The 18,224-nt window shown below is 42.0% G+C and overlaps 1 protein-coding gene across 3 annotated transcripts in view; it reads left to right on the top strand.

Annotated features, from left to right (window-relative positions):
• Positions 1 to 2,274: 2,274 nt before the first annotated feature.
• The window catches only part of LOC127424681 (anthrax toxin receptor 1-like), a 106,071-nt gene continuing 90,121 nt past the window's right edge, over positions 2,275 to 18,224 (top strand). For all 3 annotated transcript variants that reach the window (XM_051670068.1, XM_051670067.1, XM_051670069.1), the window contains exon 1: positions 2,275 to 2,735. In XM_051670068.1, coding sequence (XP_051526028.1) covers positions 2,593 to 2,735 — 143 coding nt within the window. In that variant the 5' untranslated portion in view covers positions 2,275 to 2,592. The remainder of the gene's footprint in view (positions 2,736 to 18,224) is intronic.

Raw genomic sequence — 18,224 nt, 5'->3', positions numbered from 1 at the left:
AATTTTTATTTATATAGTATCAGCAGAATAAGTCATAGAGAATAAATTAACTATTTTAAAGAAAATAATTGTGGAAACTGGCTACTCCTTTCATGTAGTTTTCAGTGTGTTCAGAACTGTCATTGAAATAGCAGGACTGGACTGATACCTGCGGCACAGAACAAAAATAAAATCTATTTTATTTCCATGCATATCTTTTTGTAAAATGATTAGTGTTAGAGTGGTTTGACCAATATTTTTTAAAGAAAATTCCTAAAAATCCCTAAAAATCAATTACTTGTTTATTTTGAATTAAAAAATGTAATTGTAATTTTGAATTCAAAATGAATTGAATTAGACAGCTGTAACAAACCAGACTGACATGGAGGCTGAGGATTATAAAAAAACAGTAAAGTCAAAAAAGTTTTTTGATTATCCTTGGGTAGTAAAAAAAAAATACTTTTGGAAATAAATTCATACTGTACACAGGCACAATTTATTTTTGTCTGCAAAACTACATTAAATACAGTATAGTACTGTGTATGCCCTACTTGGTAATGCTGCAGATATGTAGAGTAATAAAATATATTGACTATAGAATATTGTTAACCACTGAATTTACAATGGACTGACATAATACTGTACATATTACTTCAGTATTATTTTCATTTTAATTTCTATAGAATGTGGACTGTTAATTATACTCAAAAGTGCACAGCTGTATGTGTTTGATGATTGTCACCATCATTGTGATTTGCGTATAAAGTGTTAAGGCCCACGCATGTCTCCTTGACAAGATTTAGTCTGAAAATGATCAGATGTTGGTCATTGATCATCAACTAGCCATTTAGAATCAAATGGTAGCTTATTTTACCTGTGACAATGGAATATCCCTAACTACTTCTATGGTTAACAATAATACTAAATGATAATACAAGTATTTGAACTTCTATATTCAGTTTGACTGGAATTAGAATTAAGTTGATTAAAAAACAAAAAGTTTACCTAAATAGATATTAAGCTTATTTAGCAAGTTATATTGATTTAAGTCAGCTTAATGTTCTATTTAAACAACTTTCACTCTTTAATTTGACACATCTTAAAATTAAAAAAGGCAGCATGAACACTTTATTTTTTAAGTTGATACAACAAGATTTTTCTTTTTTATATTGGGTCTGTATGATAAAACTTAATAAAAATGTATGGTTATTGTGAGAAAACCTGAAGTTTACTTCATAGTTCGAATAGTTCGCCAAAAAATGAAAATTCTCTTTTCATTGCCATCCCAGATGTGTGTGAATTTCTTAGTTCTGTTGAACATAAATAAAGATTTTTAGAAGAATATCTCAGCTCTATAGGTCCATTCAGATCAAGTGAATGGTGACAAAAATGTTGAAACTGCAAAAGCACATAAAGGCAGCATAAAAGTAATCCAAACGACTCCAGTTGTTTAATCCATGTCTTCAGAAGCGATATGATAGGTGTGGGTGAGAAACAGATAAATATTTAAGTTCTGTTTTTACTATAAATCTCCACTTTTACTGCACATTCTTATTTAGTTTTTTGCGATTCACATTCTTGTGCATATCACCACCTACTGGGCAGGGAGGAGAATTTATAGTAAAAAAGGACTTATATTTGATCTGTTTCTCACCCACTTTTATCATATTGCATCTGAAGACATGGATTTAAACACTGGAGTCGTATGAATTAATTTTATGCTGCCTTTATGTGCTTAAAAGTTTTGGTACTCTTTCGCTTGCATTGTATGGACCTACAGAGCTGAGATATTCTTCTAAAAATCTTTGCGTTCAGCAGAAGAAAGTAAGTCATGCACATCTGGGATGGCATGAGGATGAGTAAATGATGAGAGAATTTTCATTTTTGGGTGAACTATCCCTTTAAGTAAGACTTAAGTTTTATCATGACATTTCTTTGACTCACGATGTCATACCCGAACTCATAATGGCAGGAATCTGCTGGTTAATATAGTTATTGTGACGCTACCAAGGAACACTTACATCTTCTACCACTAGATGGCAAAATAACAACCTTTATCACTGCCTTGAGTTTATTCTTTGCTTTAAAAAAAAAAGAAAAAAAAAAGAGGATGGAAAGTTGTTTTGGAGTCAAGGGTCTGAGAGAGACAACGACTCTGCACTGTCTGGCAAAGAAAGACACACACACACACACACACACACACATTCTCAAACCACACTCCCTCCCACTCTCCATCAATCTAACAGCAACTGGGGCAGTGTGGAGAAGTGTGTCATTCTTTTTGGGTGCATGTGCACATTTACATGTGTGCATTTTGTTCCTAGAAACTTCTTTCTGATCAGAAAAACAACTGGGAAATCTTTCTTAGACTAGATGAAAGACATTTTCATCTGTTTATCTAAAACATTCACTCTGCAGCCACAGGCATCAGGACACTAGAAGTTCATTTTGTTTTTTGTTTTTGGGAATGGTTTCTTCAAATCAACTCCAAAGGAACACTGTACAGATTACGGATTGTTAAGGAGGCCGTGCAACATTATTTTTCTTCTATGGTCACTTTTTTATTTTTATATTAGTCCTGATTTTTGCTTTATTCAAGCAGTGCTTTACAACATGTGCAGACTTTGGAGGATAGCAGTACTGCTCTGTGTCAAATTGGTGGACAGTGTGAATGGAAATACAGGACTTATGCCAGACAGAGGGGCAGCAGCTTCCTCTTGCTATGGAGGTTTTGACCTCTATTTTGTACTAGACAAGTAAGTTATCCTCTTGTAACTCTTTGCTTACCAATTTACAGTTATACATAGGATAAAAGGGAGGTTGGTTAGTACTATCAAAGACAGATGGTTGGCAAAAGTTACCAAGACTGAGAGCTTTAACCCATTAACCTGATTTAAAATGGGTTTGTAGTCATAGAAATGTATAATACACACAGAGTTAGGATTGATAACCATTTAAAAACAATACAACTTCATTTTGGTGGTATTTTGGGCAAGGTTCTGTTGAAAAAGTTAGAAAAGGTTTAGATTAAATGATACTTTGTGTATTAAATGTCTTCACCTTGAAGTTTTGGATAAAAAAAACTGACCCAGAGATTCACTTTTTTCCCTGATTGATACATTCAAGATCATTTATAAATAAATGTTGTCATTGCTTGCAACTGTACAGTGGCCACAAAATGATTTGGACACTTAAAAATGTCTAGATGGCATTAAATTAAATAACAAAATGTAAACAAAATGGCATGTGCAATCAAATATTGTCTCAGAACTAATTTCCCTAGTTTAGGCCAGTTTTAGCTAACGGGTATCAAGGTGATTTTTAGTAGATTTATTAAGTCAGTTTCTCTCAAATTCATACAGGTGTCCTAACAGCGTAAACACAGGTATAGTTCATCACATTAACATTTGATAACCAGAAAGTGTTTTCAGTTTTGTACAGTAAATATGTTTGTTTTATCACTTAAAAATGAACTAGCGTCTTTTTTGTACATTTCTTTCCTTGAAAAGTGTGCTTGTGCTATGATATATTAAAATTATATCATTTAGTTTGATATTTTTTTATCTAAGTGTGTTCAAAAGCTTTTTGGGTCCATTGTATGTGTGTGTGCAAAAGAGCAATAGAAGAAATCTTTCTTGTGTAACATATGTCCCATCCAACAATAATGCATGAGGGAGGAAAACTTCATGTGAGGGGTCAATGCGGACATGCTGGCTGGGGGTGAGTGGCGCCCTCTGAGGTTAGATGACAAATATGCAGCGCTGAGCCAAAGGATTGTAAGGGAAAGATATATGAAACAGCTGTTTTTTTGGAGACTGATTGTCATATTAGTCCCACACAGATAGTTTAAGAAGAAAGGAAATTATTTTTGACATTCTGACTACAAATTTATGTTGTTTAAGTCGTGCTTAGTTTGGTTGAAAACTCACAGGCTGATTTGCACAGTGGTGCCAAAGTTGAAAATGTAGACCAAGTACGCATGGAAAATCGATTAAACACACTTCTTTTGAACTCATCATTACACTGTGTTTACCTGGGCGCTGGAATCTTTGTACAGACAGTATGAATGCACAGACACACATTGGATGTGGGTCATAATTTCCGTTTAGTTTCTACCAGTCTGAACTTTGGTTTTACTTGGCAGCATTTCCTGAGAGTATAACCTTACAGGGTTATGTTCATGTTCAGTGAACATGTTTTCAAGAGATAGTTCACTCAAAAATGAAAATTCTGTCATCGTTTACTTAGTTGTTCCAAACCTGAATTTTCATTTTTGGGTGAACTATCCCTTTAAGTGAAACACACACACACACACACACACACACACACACACACACACACACACACACACACACACACAGACAGCTGTGTTTTCCAGTATGTGTAAATCATTCCTTATGGGTAACACGCAGTCCAGCTGTGATGTTATTGTTGGACAGATTCATACTGTTAAACTGTACAGTGAGATACATACTGCTACATCAATTCATTTCCCCTTTACACAATTTTTGTTAAAGCTTTGCATAGTGCAAGTACAGTATATCAAAAGCTATTGGTTCTGATCTTTAATATTTTCTTTGTCAATAAGAGCCTTTCCTGAATGAGACAATGCTGAATGTTGGTTGTTATTGCATAATTGTGCCACTACTGATACAACAATTTTTGGAAACTAGGGTTTTACAGAGCAGAGTTACAAGATGAGTCATCAATATTTTGGTTAGTTTTCACAGAAGTGAGAGGCTGTGCATTTGAAATGTATGTATATATCTTCTGAAAGTTAATATTGTTTTAGGAGTACAACAGCATACAGATGACCTCAAAGCTAATAAATATGGACTAAAAGACACAAAGATTCAAGTAGACGAAGCTCTGCCTGTTTGTCATTAACCTCATTATCAGCTACTTGTGTCTATTTTGCATTACATTTCTTTATGGTGTTCATTGAAATAAAAAAGCAGCTGGATTTATTTCTCAATCTCAGACAAAAGAATAAACTAAAATCTGACTAAACTTTACAATGATGATAGTGATACAGATGCATATGAATAGGGTTTCATAAATACACCTGAAATAATAATGTTACAGCATTGTGGGATAAGGTCATTATATTCAGATGTTGCATTTTCGCTCTAAAATGACATTTTTACTCTACTGATGGCAGGTTTAGTGTTGGGGTTTCGATTGGGGGTAGGGTTAATAAAATATCCATTGCTGTTGACTGTAATACATCATTTAAAACTCATATATCTTTTGGTGCCACTCTGTGGATATTTCACCCAAGAACTGGAACTCACATGTGCCCAAACGTTCAACAACACTTCCAGCTTCAGCCACTGGGGGACAGTAGTTTGAATTTCAGTAAGCACAGACTGATTTTAGTCACGGAACTTTCAACCTACTGTACAGTTTTACTGTACTGAATTACTGAATCAGTGTGCTCAGTCTGGCAAAAGCTTCATTACACTCATAATAAAAAAAAAAATGTGTGGGTTTCCTTTGGGGTTGTTATGCCTAAAGCCTGGTTTATACTGTACTTGATGTGTCTGCTTGTTTGCAAGGGTTAACATGTAGAAAGTGACGTCATCGCAGCTGTCACCTAACCTTCGCAAAGGCTCGATCGTGGATCACGGTCATGCACATGCCAGTTTTTGTAACTTTGTGCACTGTGTGCACAGTGCTTTAATACCACTTGACAAATTTGAGGAAAGGGGTGGGGCAGATGTGCCTGCACTTTTGAGCAATTGAAAATCTACTGCTAATTATGTTAAAAGGACAATGCTTCACTGTAAAATTACCTGTTTCACTTCCTCAGGTGTTCTTCTTCAGAAAGAAAAGTGAGCCTTTTTATCCACTCCCTTTTGTACCCTGAATAAAAAGATCTAAACAATACACTAAAGTTTGGTTCCATTAATATATACCATCAATCCTATATAGCCGCTTGTCCTATGCAGGGTCGTGGGTAGTGCTGGAGCCTATCCCAGCTGTCTCATGCCGAATGCAGGGAAACACCCTGGACAGGTGGCCAGTCCATCACAGGGTAACAAACACAGACACACACATTCTCTCTCACTCACACCTACAGGCAACTTAGGGTCTCCAATTAACTTAACCTGCATGTCTTGGAATGCAGGGGAAACCAGAGCACCCAGAGGAAACCCACGCAAACACGGGGAGAACATACAAACTCCACAGAGAAAGGTCCAGGACTTGAACCTGGGACCTTCTTGCTGTGAGGCGACAGTGCCACTGCCCTTAATAGATACCCAATATAATAAAATAGAACCCCAATTCTGAAAAAGTTGGGGACAGTATGGAACATGCTAATGAAAACAAAAAGGAGTGATTTGCTAATTCTTTTCACCCTGTGCTATATTGAAAGCACTAAAACAATGCATTATTAGATGTTTTACCTTTTGAATTTTTGAATTTTATATACACTATATTGCCAAAAGTATTCGCTCACCCATCCAAAAATTGAATTCAGGTGTTCCAATCACTTCCATGGCCACAGGTGTATAAAATGAAGCACCTAGGCATGCAGACTGCTTCTACAAACATTTGTGAAAGAATGGGCCGCTCTCAGGAGCTCAGTGAATTCCAGTGTGGTACTGTGATAGGATGCCACCTGTGCAACAAGTCCAGTCATGAAATTTCCTCGCTACTAAATATTCCACAGTCAACTGTCAGTGGTATTATAACAAAGTGGAAGCGATTGGGAATGACAGCAACTCAGCCACGAAGTGGTAGTCCACGTAAAATGACAGAGCGGGGTCAGCGGATGCTGAGGCGCATAGTGCGCAGAGGTCGCCAACTTTCTGCAGAGTCAATCGCTAAAGACCTCCAAAGTTCATGTGGCCTTCAGATTAGCTCAAGAACAGTGCGTAGAGAGCTTCATGGAATGGGTTTCCATGGCCGAGCAGCTGCATCCAAGCCATACATCACCAAGTGCAATGCAAAGCGTCGGATGCAGTGGTGTAAAGCACGCCGCCACTGGACTCTAGAGCAGTGGAGACGCGTTCTCTGGAGTGACGAATCACGCTTCTCCATCTGGCAATCTGATGGACGAGACTGGGTTTGGCGGTTGCCAGGAGCACGGTACTTGTCTGACTGCATTGTGCCAACTGTGAAATTTGGTGGAGGGGGATTATGGTGTGGGGTTGTTTTTCTGGAGCTGGGCTTGGCCCCTTAGTTCCAGTGAAAGGAACTCTGAATGCTTCAGCATACCAAGAGATTTTGGACAATTCCATGCTCCCAACTTTGTGGGAACAGTTTGGGGATGGCCCCTTCCTGTTCCAACATGACTGCGCACCAGTGCACAAAGCAAGGTCCATAAAGACATGGATGAGCGAGTTTGGTGTGGAAGAACTTGACTGGCCTGCACAGAGTCCTGACCTCAACCCGACAGAGCACCTTTGGGATGAATTAGAGCGAAGACTGCGAGCCAGGCCTTCTTGTCCAAAATCAGTGTCTGACCTCACAAATGCGCTTCTGGAAGAATGGTCAAAAATTCCCATAAACACACTCCTAAACCTTGTGGAAAGCCTTCCCAGAAGAGTTGAAGCTTTTATAGCTGCAAAGAGTGGGCCGATGTCATATTAAACCCTATGGATTAAGAATAGGATGTCACTTAAATTCATATGCGTCTAAAGGCAGATGAGCGAATACTTTTGGCAATATAGTGTATATACACACTCATTTCATATCGGATGATTTCAATACGCTCCAAAAAAGTTGGGACAGTCAAGTGTTTACCACTGTGTAACATCACTATTTCTTCTAATAACACATATTAAGTGTTTGGGCACTGAAGACACAAGTTTGTTAAGTTTAGATTGTGGAATTTTCCCCCATTCATCCATTATGCGGGTCTTCAGCTGCAGAATTGTATGGGTTCTTCGTTGCCTATTTTGCACTTTATAATGCACTACACATTCTTAATTGGAGACAGGGCAGGACTGCAGGCTTACGCAGCCATGCACTTGTATTCCGTGCAGTATGTGGTTTGGCGTTGTCTTGCTGGAAAATGCAGAGACATCCCTGGAAAAGATAGCATCTGGATGGCAGCATATGTTGCTCCAAAATTTTTACATATATTTCTGCATTAATGGTGCCCTCACATATGTGCAAGTTGCCCATGCCATGGGCACTGATACACCCCCATACCATGACAGACACTAACTTTTGGCCAAACCACATACTGCCCAGATTACAAGTGCATAGCTGGGTAAACAGAGTGTGGGTGCTAGATTGGCCTGCCTGCAGTCCTGATCTCAGAATCAGAATCAGAATTAGCTTTATTGCCAAGTATGCTTACACACACAAGGAATTTGTCTTGGTGACAGAAGCTTCCAGTGCATAAACAATACAACAACATGACAGAGATAATTATAAAAAAATATTTGAATAAAAATAAAAATTGAATAGAAAAAAACGTATTTATAGACTACACAATATATATATATATATATATATATATATATATATATATATATATATATATATATATATATATATATGTAAAATATACAAATACAAATACAAATCTGTTATATACAGAAGAGGTATGGTGTGTTGGATAAATATAATAGATTAATCTGTGTATTGCACATAAGTTTTGCTCAATGGGGCAGTTTTATCTGTTCATGAGATGAATAGCCTGAGGGAAAAAACTGTTCGTGTGCCTGATGGTTCTGGTGCTCAGTGCTCTGTAGCGCCTGCCAGAAGGCAATAGTTCAAAAGGGTAGTGGGCTGGGTCAGTGGGGTCCAAAGTGATTTTTCCAGCCCTTTTCCTCACTCTGGAAGTGTATAGTTCTTGAAGGGAGGGCAGGGGGCAACCAATAATCCTCTCAGCAATCCGAACTGTCCTTTGTAGTCTTCTGATATCCGATTTCATAGCTGCACCATACCAGAAAGTTACTGAAGTGCAAAGGACAGACTCAGTGACTGCTGACTATAACTGTATCAGCAGCACCTGTGGCAGGTTGAACTTCCTCAACTGGTGAAGGAAGTACAACCTCTGCTGGGCCTTTTTCACAATGGAGTCAATGTGGGTCTCCCACTTCAGGTCCTGTGAGATGGTAGTGCCCAGGAACCTGTATGACTCCACTGCTGCCACAGTGCTGTTTAGAATGATGAGGGGGGTCAGTGTTGGTGTGTTCCTCCTAAAGTCCACAATCATCTCCACCATTTTGAGCATGTTCAGCTCCAGTTTTTTTCTCCCCTTTTCTCCCCAATTTGGCATGCCCAATTCCCAATGCACTCTAGGTCCTCGTGGTGGCGTAGTGACTCACCTCAATCCGGGTGGCGAAGGACAAATCTCAGTTGCCTCCGCGTCTGAGACAGTCAGTATTATCATGTGGCTTGTTGAGCACATTACCGGGGAGACCTAGTGTGTGTAGAGGCTCATGCTATTCTCCATGGCATCCAGGCACAATTCACCACGCGCCCCACCGAGAGCGAGAACCACATTATAGCGACCACGAGGAGGTTAACCCAACATGACTCTACCCACCCTAGCAGCTGGGCCAATTGGTTGCTTAGGAAGCCTGACTGGAGTCACTCAGCATGCCCTGGATTCAAACTTGCGACTCCAGGTGTGGTAGTCAGCGTCTTTACTTGCTGAGCTATCCAGAACCCAGCTCCAGGTTGTTTTGACTACACCAGTGAGCCAGCCGTTCAACCTCCCTTCTGTATACAGACTCATCGTCATCTTGGATGAGGCCGATGACAGTAGTGTCGTCTGCAAACTTCAGTAGCTTGACAGAGGGATCCTTGGTGGTGCAGTCATTGGTATACAGGGAGAAGAGTAGTGGGGAGAGCACACATCCCTGGGGGGCACCAGTGCTGATTGTACATGTGCTGGAAGTCTCACTAGCTGTTGCCTGTCCGTCAGAAAGCTGGTGATCCACTGACAGATAGACGTGGGAACAGAGAGTTGGTGTAATTTAGTCGGGAGAATAGCTGGGATGATGGTGTTGAAAGCCAAACTGAAGTACACAAAAAGGATCCTTGCATATGTCCCTGGTCTGTCCAGATGTTGCAGGATATGATGCAGTCCCATGTTGACTGCATCATCCACAGACCTGTTTGCTCAATAAGCAAATTGAAGGGGATCTAGAAAGGGTCCAGTTATGTCCTTCAGGTGGGCCAACACCAGTCTCTCAAATGAATTCATAACCACAGATGTCAGAGTGACGGGTCTGTAGTCATTAAGTCCTTTTATTTTGGGTTTAATTTAGGACAGGAATGATGATTGAGCATTTTAAGCAGCATGGGACTTCACACTGCTCGAGTGGTCTATTGAAGATCAGTGTGAAGATGGGGGCCAGCTGGTTAGCACAGGATTTTAGACAAGTGGGTGAAACACCATCTGGGCCCTGTACTTTCATTGTCTTTTGTTTTCGGAAGACACGGCACACCTCCTCTTCACAGATCTTAAGTGCAGGTTGAGTAGAAGGAGGGGGAAGAGGGGGGTTGCAGGAGGTGTTGGTATTTGTGTGAAGTGAAGGTCAGAGTAGGTGTGGGGTGTGAGATTGGGCCTTTCAAATCTACAGGCGAAAACATTCAGGTCATCAGCCAGTTGTTGGTCCACTACAGTATTGGGGGTAGGAGTCCTGTAGTTAATAAATTGTTTCAGGCAAAATGTTTTTCAGCTTATCAGAATAGCTTCTTTTAGCCACTCTGATATCCGTATTCAGTGTGTTCCTGGCCTGATTGTCCAAGATTTTATCCCCACTTCTATAAGCATCCTCTTTTACCTGATGAAGCTGTCTGAATTCTGCTGTAAACCATGGTTTGCCATTGTTGTATGTTAAATAAGTACTAATAGAAATGCACATATCCTCACAGAAACTGATATATGATGTCACAATATCTGTGAGCTCATCCAGATTGGTGTCTGCAGCCTCAAAAACACTCCAATCAGTGCAATCAAAGCAGGCTTGTAGTTCCAGCTCTGCTTCATTGGTCCATCTCTTTACAGTCTTTGCTACAGATTTAGCTGATTTTAGTTTCTGCCTGTAGGTTGGAAAAAGATGAACCAGACAGATCAGAGAGTCCCAAAGCTGCTCTAGGGACAGAGCAATGTGCATCCTTTATTGTTGTGTAGCAATGATCCAGTATATTTCTGTCTCTGGTTGGGCATGTAATGTGCTGTTTGTATTTGGGCAGTTCACGTGTGAGGTTTGCTTTGTTAAAATCCCCAAGAATAATAATAACTGAGTCCGGGTATTGTTGTTCTGAATCTGTGATTTGATCAGCCAGCTGTTGCAGTGCTGCGTTCACGCACGCGTGTGGCGGGTTATAAGCACTCACCAGAATAAACGAGGAAAACTCCCGCGGCGAGTAGAAAGGCTTCTGGACAGCGCGTTACATCAGCCGGGCTTTCAGAGCAGATCGCATCGTGGAGTTAACGGGGAAAACAAGAGGCGGTGGAGCATGCTTTTACATCTATGAAAGTTGGTGTACAGATGTAACAACGTTAAAGGAGATGTGTTGTCCTACTTTGGAAGCGCTCTTTATTAATCTGTCTCCAATATACTGTATATATACAGTATATATATATATATATATATATATATATTATCATCATGATGGCGCCACGGATGGCAGCCTCGGTGTGGAGCGCTCCTATTGTTTTGTAGTTTTTGTTTGTTTGTCCTGTGTTTAGTAATCTTTTTCCAGTCAATTTTACCAGAGATGAACTGCCGAACATTCGACAGCTTATACCAGACAATCTTTTCCCGGTTTTTAAATATTCAGATGTTTTGTTAGACATTTTAGTTGGAGGCGCAGCTTTGTTGTTCAGGAGACGCAGGCGAGGAAGACGAGCCGTTGCGCTGGTCAAACTTCGTCGGCAGGGCTTTCAAACAATGCTGGAGAGCATTCTTCTTGTGAATCTCCGCTCTCTTCCTAACAAAACAAACGAACTACATCTCCTCACTCACACAAACAAGGACTTTTCAACCTATGCTGCCTTGTGCTTCACAGAAACCTGGCTGAGTGAAGCCATTCCGGACAGCACGTTACATCTGCCGGGCTTCCAGCTGTTCAGAGTGGATCGCATCACGGAGTTAATGGGGAAAACGAGAGGCGGTGGAACATGCTTTTACATCAATGAAAGTTGGTGTACAGATGTAACAACGTTAAAGAGGATGTGCTGTCCTAATTTGGAAGCGCTCTTTATTAACTGTAAGCCTTTCGCTGCGGAAGTTTTCCTTGTTTATTCTGGTGAGTGTGTATATCACAGCAAATACATGTTTTAATGCAGCGCTGCAACAGCTGGCTGATCAAATCACAGACACAGAACAACAATACCCAGACTCAGTTATTATTATTCATGGGGATTTTAACAAAGCAAATCTCACACGTGAACTGCCCAAATACAAACAGCACATTACATGCCCCACCAGAGACAGGAACATACTGGATCATTGCTACACAACAATAAAGGATGCATATCGCTCTGTCCCCAGAGCAGCTTTGGAACTCTCTGATCACTGTCTGGTTCATCTTCTTCCAACCTACAGGCAGAATTTAAAATCAGCCAAGCCAGTAGTAAGGACTGTAAAGAGATGGATTAGAGTTCTTTTGAGGCTGCAGCCACAGACCTGGACAAGCTCACAGATACTGTTACATCATATATCAGTTTCTGTGAGGATATGTGCATTCCTACAAGGACTTATTTAAAGTTCAACAATGACAAACCATGGTTTACAGCAGAGCTCAGGCAGCTTCGTCAGGCCAAAGAGGATGCTTACAGGAGTGGGGATAAAGTCTTGTATAATCAGGCCAGGGACACACTGAACAAGGAAATCAGAGTGGCTCAAGATGGCGCAGAGTATGGCTGCTGCGTTGCGAGCTCCGACACAACATAGTAATGTTTTGTTTGTTTTGTTCACAATTCTTATGTTTTTTGTCTTGGATGTTGTCTGCCTTATTGTCTACGACAGACAAACACTTTTGGACGTTGGTTCAGCAATCTCACACCGTAAACCGGACTTCACATTCCTCAATGCCGACCCGCTGTTTACAAACACGCAAGCGGAGCCCTTTGTCTGGGCGGCATGGCCGCGGAAACGCAAAAGGAAAAGGGGAAACAGAGCCAGCGTTCTCATCAGAGTAAGACGCCGCGCAAATCGACCCCCGCTACCCACTATTCTACTGGCAAATGTTCAGTCTCTGGATAACAAGCTCTGTGAGCTGAAAGCGTGGATCTCTTTCCAACGAGATACAAGGGACTGCTGCATTATCTGCCTTACAGAAACTTGGATGTCTGCGGAGATTCCAGACTCAGCCATTGAACCCGCGGGGTTCTCCGTGCACCGAGTGGACAGAACGAAAGACCTCTCTGGTAAAAGTAGAGGTGGTGGAGTATGTTTTATGATCAACAAATCCTGGTGTGATCAGAGGAACGTACATTCTATCAAGTCTTCCTGCTCTCCTGATCTGGAATTTCTCATGCTTCTGTGTCGACCATTCTGGCTACCGAGGGAATTCACAGCGGTCATTATCACAGCTGTGTACATTCCCCCACAAGCCGACACAGACCGGGCACTCAAGGAACTGTATGGGATTATAATTGAGCAGGAAACTGCGCACCCTGAGGCCGTGTTCATTGTGACCGGGGACTTTAATAAAGCCAGTTTAAAATCAGTCGCACCAAAATATCACCAGCACATTAGTTTCAACACACGAGGGGACCGGGTTTTGGACCATTGCTACTCTCCGTTCCGGGATGGCTACAAATCCCTCCCCCGCACACCATTTGGCAAATCAGACCGCTATTCCATTTTGCTTCTGCCCGCTTACAGGCAGAAATTGAAACAGGAAGCACCCACCCTCAGAACGATCCAGTGCTGGTCGGACCAATCAGACTCTACGCTACAAAACTGTTTTGATCACACGGACGGGGAGATGTTCCGGTCTGCCTCTGATGATGACATCGAGCTTTATGCTGATAGCATAATGTGTTTCATCAGAACGTGCGTAGAGGACGTGGTTCCGACCAGAACAATACGGATCTATCCGAATCAGAAGCCATGGATTAATAGCGATGTTCGCGCGGCACTTAATGTGCGGACCTCCGCTTTTAATTCCGGGAAAGCGGAGGAGCATAAACAAGCCAGTTATGCCCTCCGAAAAACTATCAGAACAGCAAAACGCCAGTACAGGAGCAAGGTTGAAGGACAGTTGAACACCACCAACTCTAGAAGCATGTGGCAGGGAATTAACATCATCACGGACTTCAAAGGGAATAAAAACTCCGCCATGAACACCGCTGCCTCTCTCCCGGATGAGCTAAATACTTTTTATGCTCGTTTCGAGGGAAATAACACCGCCCTTGCGGAGAGAGCTCTCGCGGCTGAAGCTACAGAGGTTAGTTCACTCTCCGTCTCTGTAGCGGATGTAACCCGATCCTTCCGACGGGTGAATATCCACAAAGCCGCGGGCCCAGATGGCATTCCGGGCTGCGTCATCAGAGCGTGCGCGAACCAGCTGGCTGGTGTTTTTACAGACATTTTCAACCTTTCCCTCTCTTTGTCTGTAGTCCCCACATGCTTTAAAACATCCACCATTGTGCCTGTTCCAAAACAATCAAAAATAACATGCTTAATTGACTGGCGTCCTGTTGCTCTGACCCCCATCATCAGCAAATGCTTTGAGAGACTAATGAGAGATTACATCTGCTCTGTATTGCCTCTCTCTCTTGACCCACTGCAGTTTGTTTACCGAAACAACCACTCCACTGATGATGCCATTGCATCTACAATACACACTGCTCTCTCCCACCTGGAAAAAAAGAACACTTATGTGAGAATACGTTTGTAGACTACAGCTCAGCATTCAACACCATAGTGTCCTCCAAGCTTGATGAGAAACTCCGGGCTCTGGGCTTAAACAGCTCGCTGTGCAGCTGGATCCTGGACTTCCTGTCAAGCAGACGCCAGGTGGTTAGAATAGGCAGCAACATCTCCTCCTCACTGACCCTCAACACTGGAGCCCCACAGGGCTGTGTTCTCAGCCCACTCCTGTATTCCCTGTACACTCATGACTGTGTGGCAACACATAGCTCCAATGCCATCATTAAGTTTGCTGATAACACGACGGTGGTAGGTCTGATCACTAACAATGATGAAACAGCCTACAGAGAGGAGGTGCACACTCTGACACACTGGTGTCAGGAGCACAACCTCTCCCTCAACGTCAGTAAGACAAAGGAGCTTGTGGTGGACTTCAGAAGAAAAGACAGAGAACACAGTCCCATCACCATCAATGGAGCACCAGTGGAGAGAGTCAGCAGCTTCAAGTTCCTGGGTGTCCACATCTCTGAGGAACTCACATGGTCCATCCATATTGAAGTCGTTGTGAAGAAGGCTCATCAGCGCCTCTTCTTCCTGAGACGGCTGAGGAAGTTTGGAATGAACCGCCACATCCTCACACGGTTCTACACCTGCACTGTGGAGAGCATCCTGACTGGCTGCATCTCCACCTGGTACGGCAATAGCACCGCCCACAACCGCAAAGCACTGCAAAGGGCGGTGCGAACTGTCAGACACATCATCGGAGGTGAGCTTCCCTCCCTCCAGGAAATATATACAAGGCGGTGTGTGAAAAAAGCTTGGAGGATCATCAGAGACTCCAGCCACCCGAGCCATGGGCTGTTCTCACTGCTACCATCAGGTAGGCGGTATCGCAGCATCAGGACCCGCACCAGCCGACTCCATGATAGCTTCTTCCCCCAAGCAATCAGACTTCTGAACTCTTGATCTCCCACGATCAAATACATCAGCAATGCACTTTATTACCTTTAATCTTATATCTCACACCGGACTGTCATAAATTATATTATTATTATATTATATTCTCTCTTAACAATTGACTATCAACCGACAGCCTGAATGTCAATACAGTACAATACTGTACATTCTACCTATATATATACTTTTTTTTATTTTTTTAATACATTTTTTATTTTTATTTTTCTTGAATAATGTGTATCTATATAGTGCGTATTGTATACTGTACAGTGTATGTTATTATTTGTATATTGTTGAGTGTAATTATGTGTATAACCTATATGTTTAATTGTGCTGTTAATTTGATGTTATTGTAAATTGGTATATGTCTCACCTATGTCTCATCACTGTCACGACTTCTATGTTGATCGGAACTGCACCCAAGAATTTCACACAACATTGCACTTGTGTATATGGCTGTGTGACAATAAAGTGATTTGATTTGATTTGATTTGATTTGAGAAGATACTCTGTTTTCAGCTAACGACCCTGCATCATTGTGGAGTGGCATGAAACAACTCACAAATTACAGGACTCCTACCCCCAATCCTGTGGTGGACCAACAACTGGCTGACGACCTGAATGTGTTCTACTGCAGATTTGAAAGGCCCAATCTCACACCCACTCTGACATTCACTTCACACAAATACCAACACCTCCTGCAATCCTTCTCCTCCCCCCTCCTGCTACTCAACCTGCACTTAAGATCTGTGAAGATGATGTGAGCCGCGTCTTTCAGAAGCAAAAGACGAGGAAAGCTTCAGGCCCAGATGGCGTCTCACTAGCGTGTCTTCAATCCTGTGCTAACCAGCTGGCCCCCATCTTCACACAGTTCTTCAATAGATCACTGGAGCAGTGTGAAGTCCCATGCTGCTTCAAATGCTCAGTCATTATTCCTGTCCCAAAGAGACCAAAAATCACAGGACTTAATGACTACAGACCTGTCGCCCTGATGTCTGTGGTCATGAAATCATTTGAGAGACTGGTGTTGAGACACCTGAGGAACATCACTGGACCCTTTCTAGATCCCCTTCAATTTGCTTATCGAGCAAACAGGTCTGTGGATGATGCAGTCAACATGGGATTGCATCATATCCTGCAACATCTGGACAGACCAGGGACATATGCAAGGATCCTTTTTGTGGACTTCAGTTCAGCTTTCAACACCATCATCCCAGCTATACTCCAGAATAAATTACACCAACTCTCTGTTCCCATGTCTATCTGTCAGTGGATTACCAGCTTTCTGACGGATAGGCAGCAGCTTGTGAGACAGGGGGAACTCACTTCCAGCACCTGTACAATCAGCACTGGTGTCCCCCAGGGATGTGTGCTCTCCCCACTACTCTTCTCCCTCTACACCAATGACTGCATTGCCAAGGACCCCTCTGTCAAGCTCCCGAAGTTTGCAGATGACACCATTGTCATCGGCCTCATCCGAGATGACGATGAGTCTGCATACAGAAGGGAGGTTGAACAGCTGGCTGTCTGGTGCAGTCAAAACAACCTTGAGCTGAATACGCTCAAAACGGTGGAGATGATTGTGGACTAGGAGGAACACCCCAGCACGGACCCCCCTCACCATTCTAAACAGCACTGTGGCAGCAGTGGGGTCATTCAGGTTCCTGGGCACTACCATCTTACAGGACCTGAAGTGGGAGACACACATTGACTCCATTGTGAAAAAGGCCCAGCAGAGGTTATACTTCCTTCGCCAGTTGAGGAAGTTCAACCTGCCACAGGCGCTGCTGATACAGTTCTACTCAGTGTTCATTGAGTCTGTCCTCTGCACTTCAATAACTGTCTTGTTTGGTTCAGCTACGAAATCAGACATCAGAAGACTACAAAGGACAATTCGGACTGCTGAGAGGATTATTGGTTGCCCCCTGCCCCCCTTCAAGAACTATACACTTCAAGAGTGAGGAAAAAGGCTGGAAAATTCACTCTGGACCCCACTCACCCTGCCCACTACCTTTTTGAACTGTTGCCTTCTGGCCGACGCTTCAGAGCTCTGAGCACCAGAACTGTCAGTCACAGGAACAGTTTTTTTCCCTCAGGCTATCCATCTCATCAACAGTTAAATTGCCCCATTGAGCAATAACTATGTGCAATACACAGTTTAGTCTTTCTTTATATTTAACCAACACATCCAGCCTCTTCTGCCATTTCATTCCTTTGGGGAAAAAAAACAAAAAACAAAAAACATTTGCACTGCACATAACAGATTTTTCTTTGCACTGTACATAACAGACAACAGATTTGTATTAGATTGCATTACGTATGTGTATTTGTGTATGTATGTATGTGTGTGTCTATGTGTGTGTGTGTGTGTATGTACGTATGTGTATAACTATTTTTTATTTTTTATTATTATCTATGTCTTGCTGCTGTTTTTGTATTGTTTTTGTATTGTTGTACACTGGAAGCTCCTGTCACCAAGACAAATTC

The sequence above is a fragment of the Myxocyprinus asiaticus genome, chromosome 33, assembly GCF_019703515.2.
Source record: "Myxocyprinus asiaticus isolate MX2 ecotype Aquarium Trade chromosome 33, UBuf_Myxa_2, whole genome shotgun sequence".
Classification (NCBI taxonomy): Eukaryota; Metazoa; Chordata; class Actinopteri; order Cypriniformes; family Catostomidae; genus Myxocyprinus; species Myxocyprinus asiaticus.
This window is presented reverse-complemented; position numbering and strand designations above follow the sequence as displayed.